The 16,751-nt window shown below is 34.4% G+C and overlaps 1 protein-coding gene across 1 annotated transcript; it reads right to left on the bottom strand.

The window, feature by feature from the left end:
- Positions 1-8,287: 8,287 nt before the first annotated feature.
- On the bottom strand, positions 8,288-12,837 carry LOC127809713 (BTB/POZ domain-containing protein SR1IP1-like). The gene is made up of 5 exons (XM_052348732.1): positions 11,026-12,837; positions 10,833-10,902; positions 9,991-10,602; positions 9,371-9,910; positions 8,288-9,196 (listed from the first exon to the last, which is right to left on the bottom strand). The coding sequence occupies exons 1-5, from the start codon at positions 11,076-11,078 to the stop codon at positions 8,654-8,656; spliced, it is 1,818 nt and encodes a 605-aa protein (XP_052204692.1). The 5' UTR covers positions 11,079-12,837; the 3' UTR covers positions 8,288-8,653.
- Between the last annotated feature and the right edge of the window lie 3,914 nt (positions 12,838-16,751).

Here is a 16,751-nt window from a genome sequence, read left to right as displayed (position 1 = left end):
CTTTCATTAATTAAAGACATAATTTTCATAATTATAGTGAGAAATTATTTATGTGGAGAAGAATTAGTTTTTTAACAACGAACTTCTAAATTTCTAACTATTAATTAAGAAGTCTCATTGTTATTGGGTCTAAAAAAATGGACGAGAATATTTTTTCCTAAATACCTATAATCTTAGGCTAATTTTCTCTTAATTGATTTCTCTTTTACTTTTCATCTTCTTTGACAAGACCCTTCTTTCTCCCCACCAATCCAAATCCATAGACATTCTTCTCATCAATCAAAATCTCTAGTAATTTTATCTTTCGCTATTACGTTTTTTAGATTTTCTCTTATTTTTTCTGTCAACTCAAATTTAGCTTTCTATTATTCAGATTTTACCTTTCTCATCACTCTGTTCCCTTTTTTATTTGTGTGATATCTTTTTTCATATTATCGGTGATCGAAGCCTTTATAGGTATCGCTATTCTCAGTTGATCAAATATCATTATCGTAATATATATAATAATTATTATTAATTATTTATTTTAAAAATAAAATATAGATGTCTTTTGTTCAAAGATTCTGTCAGAATATTATTTTGTAAATAATAATTAAGCCAGCTGTATACAGAAGATTAGAATTCTTTTTAAAAGAAGGAAGAGAGAAAAGAAAGTTTAATCCAAGCTGAGACAAAATGGATTAATTAACTAACGATAATTGCCGTGGAAAGAGACAGCGGTACGTAGGAAGAGTCCACGGCCGCCTGTGTTTTAATATGATTATTATTGGGTTCACAACTGCTCCCCAGAAGCTTCAAACAGCGTGCATGCATGTGCCCAAAGCAGAAGTTGCCATGCATGCTCGCCAAGACAGCTTAATTAATTAATTTTCTGTGGGCTGCCCAATCAACATTTGTAGGAACCAAACGTAGCCTTAGTTAGCTACGTGTTAAATTCTGATTGAAAAATCATGAATTGACTGGTGTGGGTCTTAGCCAAGAGAGCAGCATCTTATTGACTGGAACGTCACAGTGAAGTGTTAGAATAGTTCTAAAAAACCTTTTCTTGGAGGCGAGATCAGGGGAGGGGAAATTTCAATTATCCAAACTAATTAAATTTATTAATTCGATTCAATTTTTTTTATATCGATTCGATTTAATTAATTTTTTTTAAAATTTAATTTTTTGATTAGAATAACCGAATTGATCAAATTTTAAAACGATATTATTTTGATTTCTAGAAAAGAACGTTGTTTTCTTTAATCTTTTGTATTTTTTCTATTAATCATTTTAATTTTTTATATTTCTTTAATTTAATCAATTCGATTCGTTTCATACAGTTTGAATTCAAGTTTTTCAATTATCGATTAATTCAATTTTTTGAATTAATAAATCAGTTCGATTTTACTCTTCAATTTAGTTTAATCGGTTAGTGAATTTTGATCGATTCAATAATCGAACATATTATTTGCACATTCTTATATGAGATTAGTGTTTTTACATTTTGATTATAAAGTAAAGCACCATCGTCATTCTTTTATTTCGATGATGCAAATATTTGTAAGAAAAAGTAAAATTAATTTTTTTAATATAGTCTCTAATTCTTAAAATAGTATTAAAAACGAAAAATAAAAAGAATAAAATATATAAAATTATTTGATTTATGTGTGAAGTTTCATGTTTTTATATAGGCGAGGAACCGAAATATTCGAATCATCGTCCCCTAAATTCCCGAATTTGATGATTTTGTGATATGAAAAAGTCCTTTGTTTCACGTAAATGATAATGGGTCCGGGTCGGGTCATGATAAGGCAATTATAGGTGGCAGGAAGAATCTTGTTCCTCTCAACGGATATAATAATTTTTTTAATATTTTTTAATGTTGTTCGTAACGACATCAGTCCCGATCGGCGGCGACGCAGACTAACAATAATAATAATAATAATAATAATAACATGTGTCTCAATTTAATAATAATAATAAAAAAATAATTATCAAATGGATGGGTCAATTACCATATGATATAAAACAATAAAGGGCATCTAATCGATTACACTAACATGTGCAATAATTTGGATTAATTCACATAAGCTTTGGAGTTTGACTTGTAATCAATTACACTAACATTATTTATAAAAAAAATTAATTCAACTTTATACTCTTCTATAACTAAATAAATTTTTATTCTAAATTAAGTATCAAATTGTTTAAGCGAGAACTTCCGTACACGCTCTTCTTTTTATTTCTTACAAAGTTCAAACAGTTTAGTAACGATATTTTTAATTAATAAATTCATTATTGTATTCGAGCGATAAACAAAAATATTTTTTAAATAAGAAATTTAATATTTTCTAAATTTGTATTAATATAATATATACAATATTAATTAATGAATATATTAAATTTAGTTTCTAAAACATGAATAATCGAGCAGTGATAAGATAGGATTCGTACCAACAGATCATGAGTTTGACTCTTCATTTTGCGAAATGAGACAAAATCTTACGCTTATGATTTATATCATCTATCAAATTCGAGGACACGAGTAGTAGAGACCGCGTAAAGGAGGTCATCTAAGATATTAAATTTAAATATATAAATAATAATTTGTGTTTTTCAGTTCTTCCCCAGCCGTGCCTGTCTTTTATTATTTAAAAATAACAATAATAATTAAGCGTCATTAGGTGGCATGGCATGGCATGTCAATGCCAGTGCGAAGCCGTGACTCGGATGGTGGACTATATAATAATAATCTTATTAAAATTGGATTAGTGATCCATCTAGTTGGTTAATGATTGCAATAAACAAAATTATCATTTTGTTCTACCTGGCCGAACCACTTGCCTAGCCAGGTTGGTCCAAATAATCTTTTTGTTTAGATTAATTATACGAGTATATTATTATTAATTATGAATTTAAAAAATAATATTAAAATATCATAAGAGTATGAATCACTAATTATTATGAAAATAATAAAAAAATCAAATTCAATTGTTGACTATTCTTATCAGAAATAAGATTGACTATAAATTAAGACCATGGTCGATCTTGGCCCGTGTTATTTTGAGATCATATTTAGTATTCAAAATTTATTTTAATTTATATCATTTTTATGCTCGCATCGAAAGAGTGCCTTATCACTAAATGTCTAGTCAATTGTTGTGCTTCAATGCATTTTTGGGTAAACCAGCTAGCTTTAGATTTAATGGCATTTCACCTCTAATCATAATTTATTTGTTAATTTTTCAATGCCAATCCATTCGAACCCTTATCCTCACCCAAATTCAAGTTTATAAGCAATGATAATTGATATATGAAGACTATTTTTGCGACGGGGTTCTCTTAATCAAGCTACTGCTTGGGAGCATTTCAAGTAATTGTAATAAAACTTGATTTGTTGACCTTTTGACTTTTCTAATAACACGAATGTATTTAAGTAATTATCGTTATGTAAAACTATAATGAATACATAATTTTTATTTTTTATTCTAGACAAATAAGATATTGAGAATTTTTCCGAGAATGCGATTAGTTTTTAAGATCATTTCCCCTTTTTAATGTTTTTTCTAACCTATAATAATTCTTTTCAATTTATTTAAGATCTGTCCCAACAATTTCATTATGGTTCACTAGCCTTATGCTCAGTGACAATAAAGATGAACTATAGGGACAAAGAGTAATTAGCCCATAATTCTTCGCCAACCAAAGTACAAGAAGTTCTGTTAATGTAAGGGGATGAAGTGTAATTAGCAACAAAAAAAAAAACAAAATTCTATAGGATAGAATGTTTCAATGGCCAATGTCCTTATGAATTCCTCTCCCCGTCTATATACTAACTCAAAACACAAAGCTCAAGTGGACCGTTTCGCTTTTCGAGCAATACGAAGGTATTTAAATAATTGTTGTTATGTAAGATCACAATAAAAATATAATTTTTTTTCTTTTAAAGAATACGATATTAAGATTTTTTTTTCAAAACGCGATTAGTTACTAAGATCATTTCATGTTTTAATGTTTTTTCTAGGGCATAATAATTCTTTTCAGTTTTTTTAATATTTGCCCTAACACTTTTTGTAATACCCAGGAAATTATTAAGGGTATAAATGGTATTTGAGGAAGGGTATAAAAGGAATTATCGAAAGAAAAAGGCTGTAAGATATACTAGCACAGCTTTAGATGACTGAATCAGTCGGAGAGAGTATCCCGGACCCTAGATAACCAAGGAAAATTATATAGTATCGACAAATGATTCGAATTATGATTTTTAGTGATGAAAGAAATGGAATTGGGAACAGTTTTCGGTACAACTGTAGACCGGGCTGAGAAAATCGAATCGACGTAGGAGACATCTGAAAAATCAACGGAGCATGTCAATGACCTATATTTTATGTATAAAACAACCCTTAAGAGATTTCGAGTTGAAACGAATGGATTTAAGGTCAAAATAATCAATCGGGCCTAAGTGCAATTTTCTAAATTTGCCCGAGGAATGTTAAAACGATAATTTTTCGAAAGTTTCGAGGATCAAATGAAGAGTGCTAAACTTGTGGGCCTTAGTGATGATGTTAGATAGGTCAGGGGCATCATAAAAAAGGCAAAAAAATTATTTGAAGAAAATAAGGGCCTAAAGTGCAATTTAGCAAAAATTACACAGTGTGAACGCAATGAGGATTTCGGCCGCCGCAAATCACCGCACGTGGAGGCCAAATCTGACGATGGGACGGACAAGGGCGACCTGGGAAAGGTAGTGACCGATGCTATGAGACTTGGGGACCAAGCCATGGCCGGTGATTGGTCGAAAAAATGTCGATTTTTCAGGTATAAAAGAGGCCGAGGGTTTCAATTTTTGAAGCATGAAATCGACCTCATTTTTGGATGATTTTGAGGGAATGGTTAAGGGGCTTTAGATCCTTGCATCAAAGAGAGTCATTCTGGAGCTTTTGGTGGGTTCTCGAGTGAGTTTAATGGCCGATTGAGGCTTGGCCGAAATCGGGTGGCGGACCGTTGCGAGCCGTCTGCAACTACCATTTTTCGATGGCCTTTCGGCCTGAAACTGGTACCACATGGATCGATTCAATGAGGGCTTCAAGGGGGTACCAATTTCGTGGCCATCGAACCATTTGCCGGCAGCAGAAATTTTGGAGAAGATGGTGGCGCGTGAGCTGCACACGCCACACATTACTTGCACCCACGCATTGGGCGCGTGAATAGGGGTATTCCGGTAATTTCTTCTCCAGTATTTTTATTGATTTATTTTAGGATTTATCATGTTGAAATAGTTGGGAAAATATTTGAGGAGATAATTATTTTTGAATTATCGAGATGAAAAATAGGAGAAAAATAGATAAAATTATGGAAAAATTGAGAAAAATGGATTTTAATGTTTCCTTAATTAAATATGGTGTTTAGGAGGTGTTGTGGCTCTAGGTTGAGTGTAACTTCAAGTGATTCCGATTTGGCATGTAAATCGAGATATTGCACGAGGATCGAGGCATTCTAAATGCGTTCAGGTGAGTGATCTGGCTCTAGTTTTACCCTCATTTTGTATATGTCTTGGTGTGAGTGTAGTGAATTTAGGTGAACGAGTGACATGGTAGGGCACTCGAGACCAGAACTCGGGATGTTATGCTTATGCGTTTTATTCATGTATATATGGCATCATTTTGCATATTGATCATATGGTATGTTGCATCAATTATTTTACTTGCAAAAGAGTCAGTGCATGGCGTGTGATTTTCATAATTATCGGGGTATTATTTTTCGTGTCATTGTTGGATCCGTGTGGGACGGGATGGGTTTTCTTGAGAATATGACAAGATTAATCCTGGTGAACGAGTGACACGGTAGGGCACTCGAGAGATTAAGTATGTCGTAGCAAGGTCAACCCCAACGGTGTGTGGAATGAATTTTCCACGGGAGGTTGAGTATGTCAGAGAGATTTCTCAAGATAGACGTGTTTGCGTGATATCATTTTGTCTGTGTAAGGCATTCTCGTATATTTGTTCATGCATTATGTAAACAGTTTCATGCCGTCACTTAGATGTTTTGTCATCTAACCTGGGTTATGCCCCTGGAACGTTCAATGTTCGAGTCAGGGACTGCTGCGAGGGCAAGGACATGGCTGGTAGAAGGTCAATGGGACTTAAATTGATAGTCATTGTAACCCTTTGGGGTTTTAGTATGTATTTCAACTTGTGTATTAATAGTTGTATGATAACATTGTTATCATTTGGTTATCTGTATTACGTATATTGTTATGGAAATACTATGTAAGAACCTCGATGTTTGATGTTAATATATCCGTTGCGTTGTATTATGACTCGTTTAGTTTAAGATTACTAATCTTGTTAGTTAAATGGGCAAGACTGAGGTTTTCGGGGTTTGTATCTACATGTAAAGATTGTTGATGTCACACCGCGCGTGTTGAATTTAAAAAAAAAAAAAGAAATCCCGAGAATTGCCTTATAATAACGCGCCGTGCGAGGCGAGGTGTTATACTTTTACTATGGCTCACCAGCCTTATGTTCTGTGACAATGAAGATGAACTATAGGTACAAAGCGTAATTAGCCCATAATTCTTCGCTAGCCAAAGTACAAGAAGTTCTGTTAATGTAAGGCGACAAAGTGTAATTAACAAAAAAAAATAAAAAATAAAATTCTATAGGATAAAGCGTTTCAATGGCCAATGTCCTTATGGATTCCTCTCGCCATCTATTCTATACTAACTCAAAACACAGAGCTGAAGTGGACTTTTTCGCTTTTCGAGCAATACGGAGGTATTTAAATAATTATCGTTCTGTAAGATCATAATAAAAATATAATTTTTTTTTTTAGAGGAATACGATATTGAGATTTTTTTTCAAAACGCGATTAGTTATTAATGGTGTGTTTGATTGCACACTTTTTCCATGAAAAATGACTAATTTCCACCCAAATTTTAGTTTTTGAGGTATTTGATTGGCCAAATTTTTCAAGTAATTTATTTTTTCACTTTCAATCACGTGATGCCCATTTGCCACTTTAGCTAGAAAACATTTTCCCCCCGGGGGGCTGGAATTGATTTTCCATTGAGAAATGAAAAATCAAGCAAACTAAAATCTTGAGCGAAAGAGAGGGTGAGGCAATCGAACGAGAGGCAGGGCAAGCTGAGCTAGTGAGGCGATGGCAACAGGAGAAGCCTAGTAGCGATGGCGATGGGGAAAGCTCGACTAGTGACGATGATGGTGACAGGGAAAGCCCGACAACGATGGCGAAGGGGGAAGCTCGGCAGCGATGGCGATGGGGGAAGCTCGGCAGCGATGGCGAAGGAGAAGCACAGAGATGGCAAAGGGGGAAGATCAGCAGTGATGACGATGGGGGAAGCTTGACGGCGATGGTGAAGGTGGAACGGCAATGGCAATGACGACAACCCTTCCCCTTCGTCTTCTTCCTCGTGACATTTGCAGCCATAATTTCATATATACACATATATATATATATGAAAATCAAACACCAAAATTAAAGAAATTTAATAATTTTTAGCTAGAAATTTAAGCCAATCAAACATCTTCAATTGACTTTTTCTTTGGAATTTAATTCTAGACAATTCAATTGCCTAGAAAATATTTTATTTCCACTCAAATTCTATGTTAACAATCAAACGCACCCTAATATCATTTCCCGTTTTAATGTTTTTTCTAGGACATAATAATTCTTTCCAGTTTATTTAATATCTGCCCCAACACTTTCACTATGGCTTACTAGCCTTATGTTCTGTGACAATGAAGATGAACTATAAGGACAAAGCATAATTAGCCCTTAATTCTTCACTAACCAAAGTACAAGAAGTTCTGTTAAAGTAGGAGGACAAAGTGTAATTAGCCACACAAAAAAAAAAACAAAATTCTATAGGACAAAATGTTTCAATCAATGTCCTTATGGATTCCCCCTCCCCCATCTATTCTATGCTAACTCAAAACACAGGGCTCAAGTGATTTCAAAAGCTATATTTCAGCTTGATAGAAGTAAATTTATATCGTAAAATTAATATTTTATCCTTATATTTTCACCTTTTTTTTATATATTCACTTATTTTTTTATTATTTTAATTATATTTTTAGATTTATATATCTAAATTAATTTAACTTTTTGTATTTTATTTTTTTTCGTATGATAACTCAAACTTTTTATTATTTCTATTATATCTCTAACTTATTTTTTTAAATTAATTTAATTCATATATTTTGACTTGAATAGTTAAATTGACTCTAAAATACATATCCATAACAATAACGTTGGATTGTCATAAAAAAAAATCAAAATACAGGAATTAAATTAACTTAAAAATTAGATTCAATGATATAATCGAAACAATAAAAATTTAAGTAATCGCACCAAAAAAACGTAAAAACATATTAAAAAAATATAGATTTGGCCAAATTTCTATTATAAGCAGGGAGACATAATCTGTTTTGCACTCAAGTAGGGAGCATATAAACGGAAGGAATCAATTCCTTAGACCTTAAATCTTAAACTAGCCGTCGGTTTCGGCATGAAATAGAAAAGCTTAAGAGGATGCTTGGCAAAATCTATGGAGAATAATTACCATAAACAAGCTAAAAGGATATCACACAGAAGTAGAAGAGATTGAAAAGGAAACAGCATGCAGCTGCTGAATTCAAACCTGATAATTGTGTCAAGATATGGAATGGCGCCTATCTCTGCTATCTTTCTTTCGCCCTTTGGTAGGAGTGGCTGTGGCTCCATCAGCTCGGAGAAACGGGTAGAGCCGGCCCAGTTTTTTGGACACCGAGCTGATGAACGATTTTCGGGAAAGGCGAGGCTTATCAGCAGATGACCCGGTGCTTCCTGATGGACTGTTCAAACCTAATTTATCAGTTGGTTTATCAATCTCTTGCAATCTAGTTCTCATCTTTATCAGCTCAAATTTGAGTTCCTGATTTTCTTTCTTCAACCTCGAGAGTTCATCGGGAACTGGGTGGATGTCGGTGGGGTAAACATCCCCTTTGGGAGGATGAGCAGGGGATTCAGCCCCCGTGAGGCTGCCACTCACCACTTCACGGAGCCTTTGTTGCTCGTGGTAAAGCACTTGAACGACAATTTGGACAGGAAGCCTGTCGTTCTTAGCAGCATGCGCGCAGGCCTCGCGAGATAGCTTCTGACAGTTCATCACGCTGCAAACTTTCTTCCTCTCCATGTCACTCAAAGCAGGATGAGCCTATGATCACAAATGAGAGAGGTGGATTAGCTTCTCCTCCTATCAAAACTTTAACTTCTTGACTGATAATTTGAAAAAATGAGATTGGCTGGGTATTCAACTAGTAATATGCAAACTTACTTTGAAAGATAAGAGACGGACAATATATCAATCAAATGTATAAAGGGACTGCACCTTCAAGTAAATATCTATGGCTCTGTACATCCCATCATCTGTGACCCTTGATTGTACTGGTATCAGTTCGGCAAGACTAGTGAACTTTAACACAGATAAGTTCCGGTCAGATGCTATCTCAGCAAGGTAGTTTTCCATTAGCTTTCCAACCCTTTCCACGTTACCTGGGGAAGGAGAAGCAAAATCTTCATCTGCACTGTAGCCTAAATTGTTCATCTCCATTTCTGATTCAACGAAATTAGCCAGGACCCTCCGCACAGTGTCCACGTCAAATAATGTGTCACCAGTGAAAGAAAATGAAGGGATCAGCAGATCATCAAGAGCAGCCTGTCCAAGTTGCAAGCCCATTCTCTTCTCCAAGTCAAGCCGGCAAGCAACTATTGTCTGGAGATATACTGCAGACCGTAGCAGCATTGAAAGGAAGCTAACTGAAACAGTATTCTTCTCCCTTGGCAGAAGACTAACTATTGTTTCTAAAACCATCCTCTTCTCATGTTCTTGTCTAGGATCAATCTTCTTCCTCCCTTTGCCAAATAGTTCCTGCCATGAACATACATATCAAATTCAAACAAAAACCCACATGATTGAAACAATTCAATTACTTGAGGATGAGATCTCACCAATCCCTGCAGAGATTTCTGCGCATACAGCATCAGTATTGGGCCTAGTGCCTGCTGTTTAAACCCTCTTGCCATCATTGCAACTAGAACACGCTGGAAGATATTGATTCTGAGAAGAGTTAAATCTTCGGCCCACCAATCAACTACAGGTTTCGAAACAACTGAAACAGAATTAACAAATCCAATTCCAGTTTCTCCCCGACTTGATGAGCAAAATTGGCTATCCTTGCAGGCTAGGTATGCTATCGTATCAATGCATCGACTCACTAATTTAACTTCCTCTGCTGTTGGAAGGAGGCTTTCCGAATTATGCAAAATGGAAATTGCTCCTGGAAGGCTTTTCAATGCTACTTCATTCAAGTAGGCTTCGGTTCTTCCAACAAGGTTTCCAACTGCATAGTCCTCTGTCATCTGTAGATATTCAGCCACACACCGAAGCATGGCAATATTTTCTGTGGTCATCTCAAAATTAATACCATAACAAAATTTTGCTGCAAACTCAAATGCATCTGCTCCACCAGGCACTTCAGGGAGTTCAATTGTAGAGAGATCAGCATCGCAGGTTTCTGATACCAATTTCCTTATGTGTCCACACTTTGAAATTAATGGAAACTGCATCGAAGTAAGGAATGTATACAAAATTTCTCCATTTCATGTAGAATTGTGAAACATATAATTTAGCTATGGCTCTTATCTTTCTGATCTGATGTTAGTTTGATTTGAGGGCTGAATTATACAAAAAAAAAAGGGGGGGGGGGGGGGGGGTGTAGGCCTTTGAAGCTGTTTTAGCTTTTAACTACACTTGAGTCTTGATATAATAAGAGCACAGTTTCATGATTTACCTTGTGCAATGCAAAGGAAGTTCCGCCAGCATGAACTGTAAAATCACTTGGAATCTCCTGGGAGAATATCCTGTTGAAGTTCATGGTGATTTCTCAAAATTCTTCCCTCCTTTTTATCAGGATCATCCTGTGCATAACAACAAGAAAAACAAGATCTTGGAAACGAAGGAAAAGAGAAGGATAGAACACAAACCATTCACTAGTCCTCTCCATGGCAGTAGAAAGAAGCTCCTTCTTGGTAGACATGTTAGTAGTGGTGACGGAGGGTGTAGTTTCTTCCTGAACAGGATTCACCACGGCAGAGATTAATGACAAGATTGTATGTTCACATCTCCATCACATACTGTATGAGGAGGCACAAGAAGGACGATAGGCACATGCTTTTCCACTTCTGGTTTCGTAAGAAAAAACAGCACACAATGAGCATGTCATCTCCTTTTCTTTTGTTTCCTTGTCACCACTTTCTGTTCCTAATGAACCCTGAATTGAATCGGCGGTAATAATCCTGATATTCATATTCCTTTTTTATAAACAACAACACGTCTAAAAGTCATGTTTGTTTAATCCAACGAGTTTTACATTGGCTATTAGCTTCCTAATGCAACGAGGTAGGAATCTCTATATAGGTGGACTTATATTCATATTCCTTAAGAAAATGGAAAAGAAATAGAGGTTAGAAAAATCACCATTCTTTGGTGAATTCCTAAGACTATCTATGTTCCAACTTTGACAAAAAAAAAAAACAGAGAGAGAGAAAAAAACGAGTGTACATGGGTAAGATAGTGTTCTGAAGGACAGAATTGGGGAAAGAATCACATTTTGGGTAATGAAGTGCACAAACATTCACGGGTAGATGAATCTAGAAGAGGATGAGTTTTTGGTGTGTGGTGGGGAGCTTATAGAATTCTGTTGAAGGGATGACGTTGTGGTGTCTAATGCTTGAATTTTCCACGTGGGAAGGACTTTCATCCACGAGAAATCAACCATTATTCCTTCTCATTATTACCATTCCCCTATATAGCAAATGCAGATCTAAATCCAAGAAAAGCAAAAGCTTACTTCAGATGCTCATTTGAGATTTAGTGGTAGAAGTTGTACATTTAAAGGTGTAAAGGAAACAGATACTCTAACAGAATTTATGGATAAAAAAATATTATCAGAGTAAGATTATATTTGCCACTTCTATAATTCAAAACCACTATGACAGACTATTTGCTTTACAATGAGTAAAAATAAAGAAATATGTAGTTCTAGTTATGACATGGATAATAAATTAATAATTTTGACTAATAATAACCCAGGTGAATGGGTCCATCCAAGTCAGATTCCAGTTCACAAAAGCTGGGTTAAATCACCTGGTGGACCGTGAAAGTTCAGTTGAACTGGATTCCTCTGGTGCCCGGAGATGCAACGTTTAAGTGGGAGGGTTAAAGTAGAACTGTACAAGAACATAGTACCTACAACTACTTATTTAAGCAAGGTCTCTGTAAGTGAGCAGCTTATGGCCTTTATACGCTCATTCTCTTTTAGCTTCCAATAAAAAGTAAAAAATCCTAACCAAAAGCTAAAAGAACTAAAATTCCAGTTGCAAAAGTTAAAATAAAAAAAAAAGCATTAGAAAATTGTTTTGTCAGCTTAGATGAACCCGGTCTATGAAAAATAATTCTCCCCAAAGCCCGCAATGCAGGAGCCTTGTGCACGAGGTTCACCTTGAACCTATGAAAAATTAATATATCAGATAAGTACAACAAACATTATACTGTCTATGTACCTGTCCGGACATTAAGTTCGCCAAGCCTCTGAAACAATTTTCTCCACATAAAAGGCTTCACCAATACGACTTTCCCTGTTACCTGTAAAAAAGCGGGGCACCGTGCACTAGGGACAGCCTTTAAACGGCTTCACCAAGAAACAGGAAGCGCTTAGACCCACCAATAAGCTGCTTCGGGTGCCGGTGCGTGCCTTTTTCTTCATAAATTAGAGGGCGGACCCCTTCAACTAAAGTTAATGGATCAATCAATATAAAATTAATCATTATATTGCAATCCATCTGCATGATAGTACATATCATTGTTCAATGGGGTCCTATAATAAAGACAGTGCTAGTGATAAGTCTTTGAAAGGACCCACCAATTGAAGTAGCCAGATGCTCCTGCAGAAACAATGTGTGGATACCATCACTTGCTCCTCTGTGAGTTGAGTTGCAGCTCTGCTTAGCAGTCTCACTACCCCTCCCAAATATATCAAACACCAAAGAAGGGATATGAAGTTGAAGCATTGCCATTGTGGTCTGTTTGGAGTTTATGGAAGGTAGGGCTTAAAAAGGGTAGGGAAAAATGGAAGGTGTAGGCAAAAAATCTAAGCTCGTTTGAGTTTGAAGCATTGGTGTAATATTAAATTCCATTCCCAAAGTTGTATGGATAATGAAAATTTGCCCCAAGGGGGCAGACGAATAGGGTGTTGGAGGGGGACACCCTGTTCTGCCACTCCCATCGGGAAAATTATCATTGACCGAATTGTATGAAGAAAAGTAAGCATACAAGTAAGAATCGAGATCCAGATTCAACTTCTTGACTAATATTTTTGAATGAATTTTCATCATAATTCCTTGTGGCATCTGGATAGATGTCATTTGCTACTCAATAAAATTTGTAGTAGTTCTACTAACCAGTATTACTGATTCAGTTTCTTGCTTCATATTAAAGGCCACAAAAAGAAGTTGAAAAATGGATATGAATGAAAATGACTCGAGTGTCGTTTGTTCAAGAATTTCATCGAAAGGTTCATAGGCATCAGAAACAAACAACACAGAACGGAATTCAAAGCAGGGAAAGTTTTCACACCAAGAATAATTGATGCTCCGGACATATATATCAATCAATCACACTCCAACACTTCCCTCCACGCGAGACATGGGTGGAAATTTTCACAGACAAAGGCTGCAAAATCAAACGGTGAAGATTCAAAACCAAAGAAGACGTTTTCAACTGAGTGTCCAATACTAGGGAAAACTTTCCTGCTGGGTTATGATAGAACGCGGGGCAGTACTCTACCATCAGACAAGCATGTGACTCATTACTCAGAGCCTTGCAGAAAGCAAGAGACCTGCTTTGTCTTCATCACTGTTGACAGATGGCCAATGCAATGCAGCATTTGAATTGGAGCAGTTGGATGCGTGACAACTACAAGAGATCCATGAAGAATAACATGACCATCAAAATGGGTCATGATTCATAATTGATGAGTGATGCAAATGCAATGCGGCATTTTCCATCTTTCTTTCTCATGCTAGGAGGGAGAGAGAGAGGGGCATAATTCCATGAAATTAGCACAGGCACCAAAGGTGAACTCTTTCACCTTAAGGTCCGCAGCTTAACCTTTTTGCAGGAGAGGTTAATCACGAAACCTAACAGCGTTATTCGAACATAAAACCCCTAACTGACGATTAAAGTCGAGGGCTCTTTGGGACCAACTCATATATAATCTCAACCATTAAACTATGCTCGTGGCGCAGAAATTAGCTCATGATTGGGCTCAGGAAAACCAGTTCATTCACGAGAATTGCCTGTAAAGTCATCTAGGGTTCATTAAACATGGACCCGCGAGTCCAGATTGATATTGATTAGGAATTTAGGATGCTCCTGTCCTTTCTACATTGCTTTCTTTCTTTTCAATAAGAAATTTGCTCTGTTCTCGGTGTATTTTGCAGTGTGGTGTATGATTGTGATTGTAATCTAGTATCTATAAATAGACAATTTTAGTAGATTATTCTTAATAAATTATAAAAAAAATATATTTAAATTATTATGCTTGTGTGTTATGTGTATTTTATACCTTAATAATTAGAGCGGGGAATAGTTACTTGAACACGAGATATTAATTTATTTTGTTTAATGAATTATTCTCTTATAAGATCATAAACATAAATTATCCAATTGAAGCAAGTTAATTTTTTTTACATATTATTATTTTTCTTATTTAATTTTGTTTTATCATTCTTGATCTAACAATTTAATCTTAATATTACTCAAGTTAGGGTGAAGCGGAATTAGACTTATTATTTGACAATAAAATAACAACAAATAAGTAAAGCTAGGGTTGAATTAAATCGAGTCAAATCGATTTTGCTCAGCTCAAGCTCGGCTTGAGGAGCTAGTTTCTAGACTTGAACTTGAGCTCCACGAGCTTTTGGTAAGCCTAAACTTGGGCTCAAGTTTAAATTTATCAGAATTATTTTTAAAATTTTTGATAATTTGATATACAAATAATTAACAAATATAATTTTAAATCAAATCTAATAATCAACAAATATAATATCATGATAATCAATTAAAAATAATTTTATGTTAAATTATATATTTATAAAATTATAAATAATGTACTTATAAATTAGTTTGTTCACGAACTTTTTGTGAATTTATAATCGAACATGTTTACAAACCTCTAATTAAGTCTATTAGTATTTACAAATCTTTAATCAAATATATTTGCGAGTTTTAACGAGTCAAACTTTATTGAGCTCCAACTTGACTAGTTTACAAATTGAACTTTGAAGTTATGCTCAAACTTGACTACTTTGCCTTAATAAACGAACTCGAATATTTTTTTGTCGAGTCGAACACCAATATACTCACGAACAACTTAGCTCATTTGTAATCTTAAATAAAAAGATATATCTATATAGTTGTCTTTTATTGGCATTGTTATGTATTGGAGTAAATTATATAGGAATAACTTTTGTGTCATTATGGTATATTTGCATACCTTTTCTAGTTCACAAATAAATTATACTTACATCTCAAATTTACTATCTTTCTTTGTTATATATAAAAATACAATTAAAACATATAAATCATAAAAATAATTATTATGTAATAAAGTATATGAACAATTTTTATTATTGTAAAAAGAATTAATTTAATTTTAAGTGTTTGAATGATTTATAAATAAGAGTATTCATTTAGTTTAGACTATTTTAAAATTCTTGAATTGATCATCGAATTAGTTAGGGTTGGGATTAGACCGATTTGATCTTATTTGGTCTTGAATATTCCTTTTGTTTTTCAATCTACAATTTTTAAAAGATATGTATATTTAAAATTTTAAATTTTAATATATTATATATTATATATTATATGTATGTTATTAATAAATAATAATATTATTATATTAATTGAAATCTATTTTTTATTTTAGATCGATCCCTGGACCAAATCATTTGGTTGAAGCCTATAAGTAACTAACATTCTACTAAATATTTTGTAAATTTGTATTAATATAATATATAGTGCAATATATTAATATAAAATATCGTTATAAAATTCTAGTTGGAGTATCTAAATAACGTTACGTTATTTTTGTTAGGGTCATGTGACAAATGTCTTGATCTAGTGGCATGACAAATACTCAAAAATTTTTTGAATCTTAGGGTGATTCATGTATTTAATGGATTAAAAATATTTTTTGTACATTCAATTATAATATTTATAGTGATGCTTATATATTAATATATTATATTTTGTGTTATATTAATATAATTATGTAGTATATTAATACACGGACATCATAAAAAATATTACAATTGTTGACGTTGGGAATTACTCGATCGTGATTCGTTAGCTCGCACTGAGTAAATGAACACGAAATGGAGGATGAGAAGGCATTTCAAAGAATGTTGTGTGATTCGGTCTGCGTTTCTCCGATCGGCCCATTCCTGCAAATACTCCGACGTTTCGAGTAAGTAAGGGAGTAAGGAAAAGCTGTGGATTAGTGGGTTGGCCAAAAGAAAAAACATATCTTGACTCTAAAAAAAGTTTATTGATATAAGAGGAAGAGATGTCCCTCCATACATCTGCATCGTGCGTATGCAAATAATAAGATTGAATATCCGGCATCGATGAAGGTATCTAGATGGCGATA

Source organism: Diospyros lotus, chromosome 9 (assembly GCF_014633365.1).
Source record: "Diospyros lotus cultivar Yz01 chromosome 9, ASM1463336v1, whole genome shotgun sequence".
Classification (NCBI taxonomy): Eukaryota; Viridiplantae; Streptophyta; class Magnoliopsida; order Ericales; family Ebenaceae; genus Diospyros; species Diospyros lotus.
Note: the sequence above shows the minus strand (reverse complement) of the source record. Positions and strands in the feature narration are given on the sequence as shown.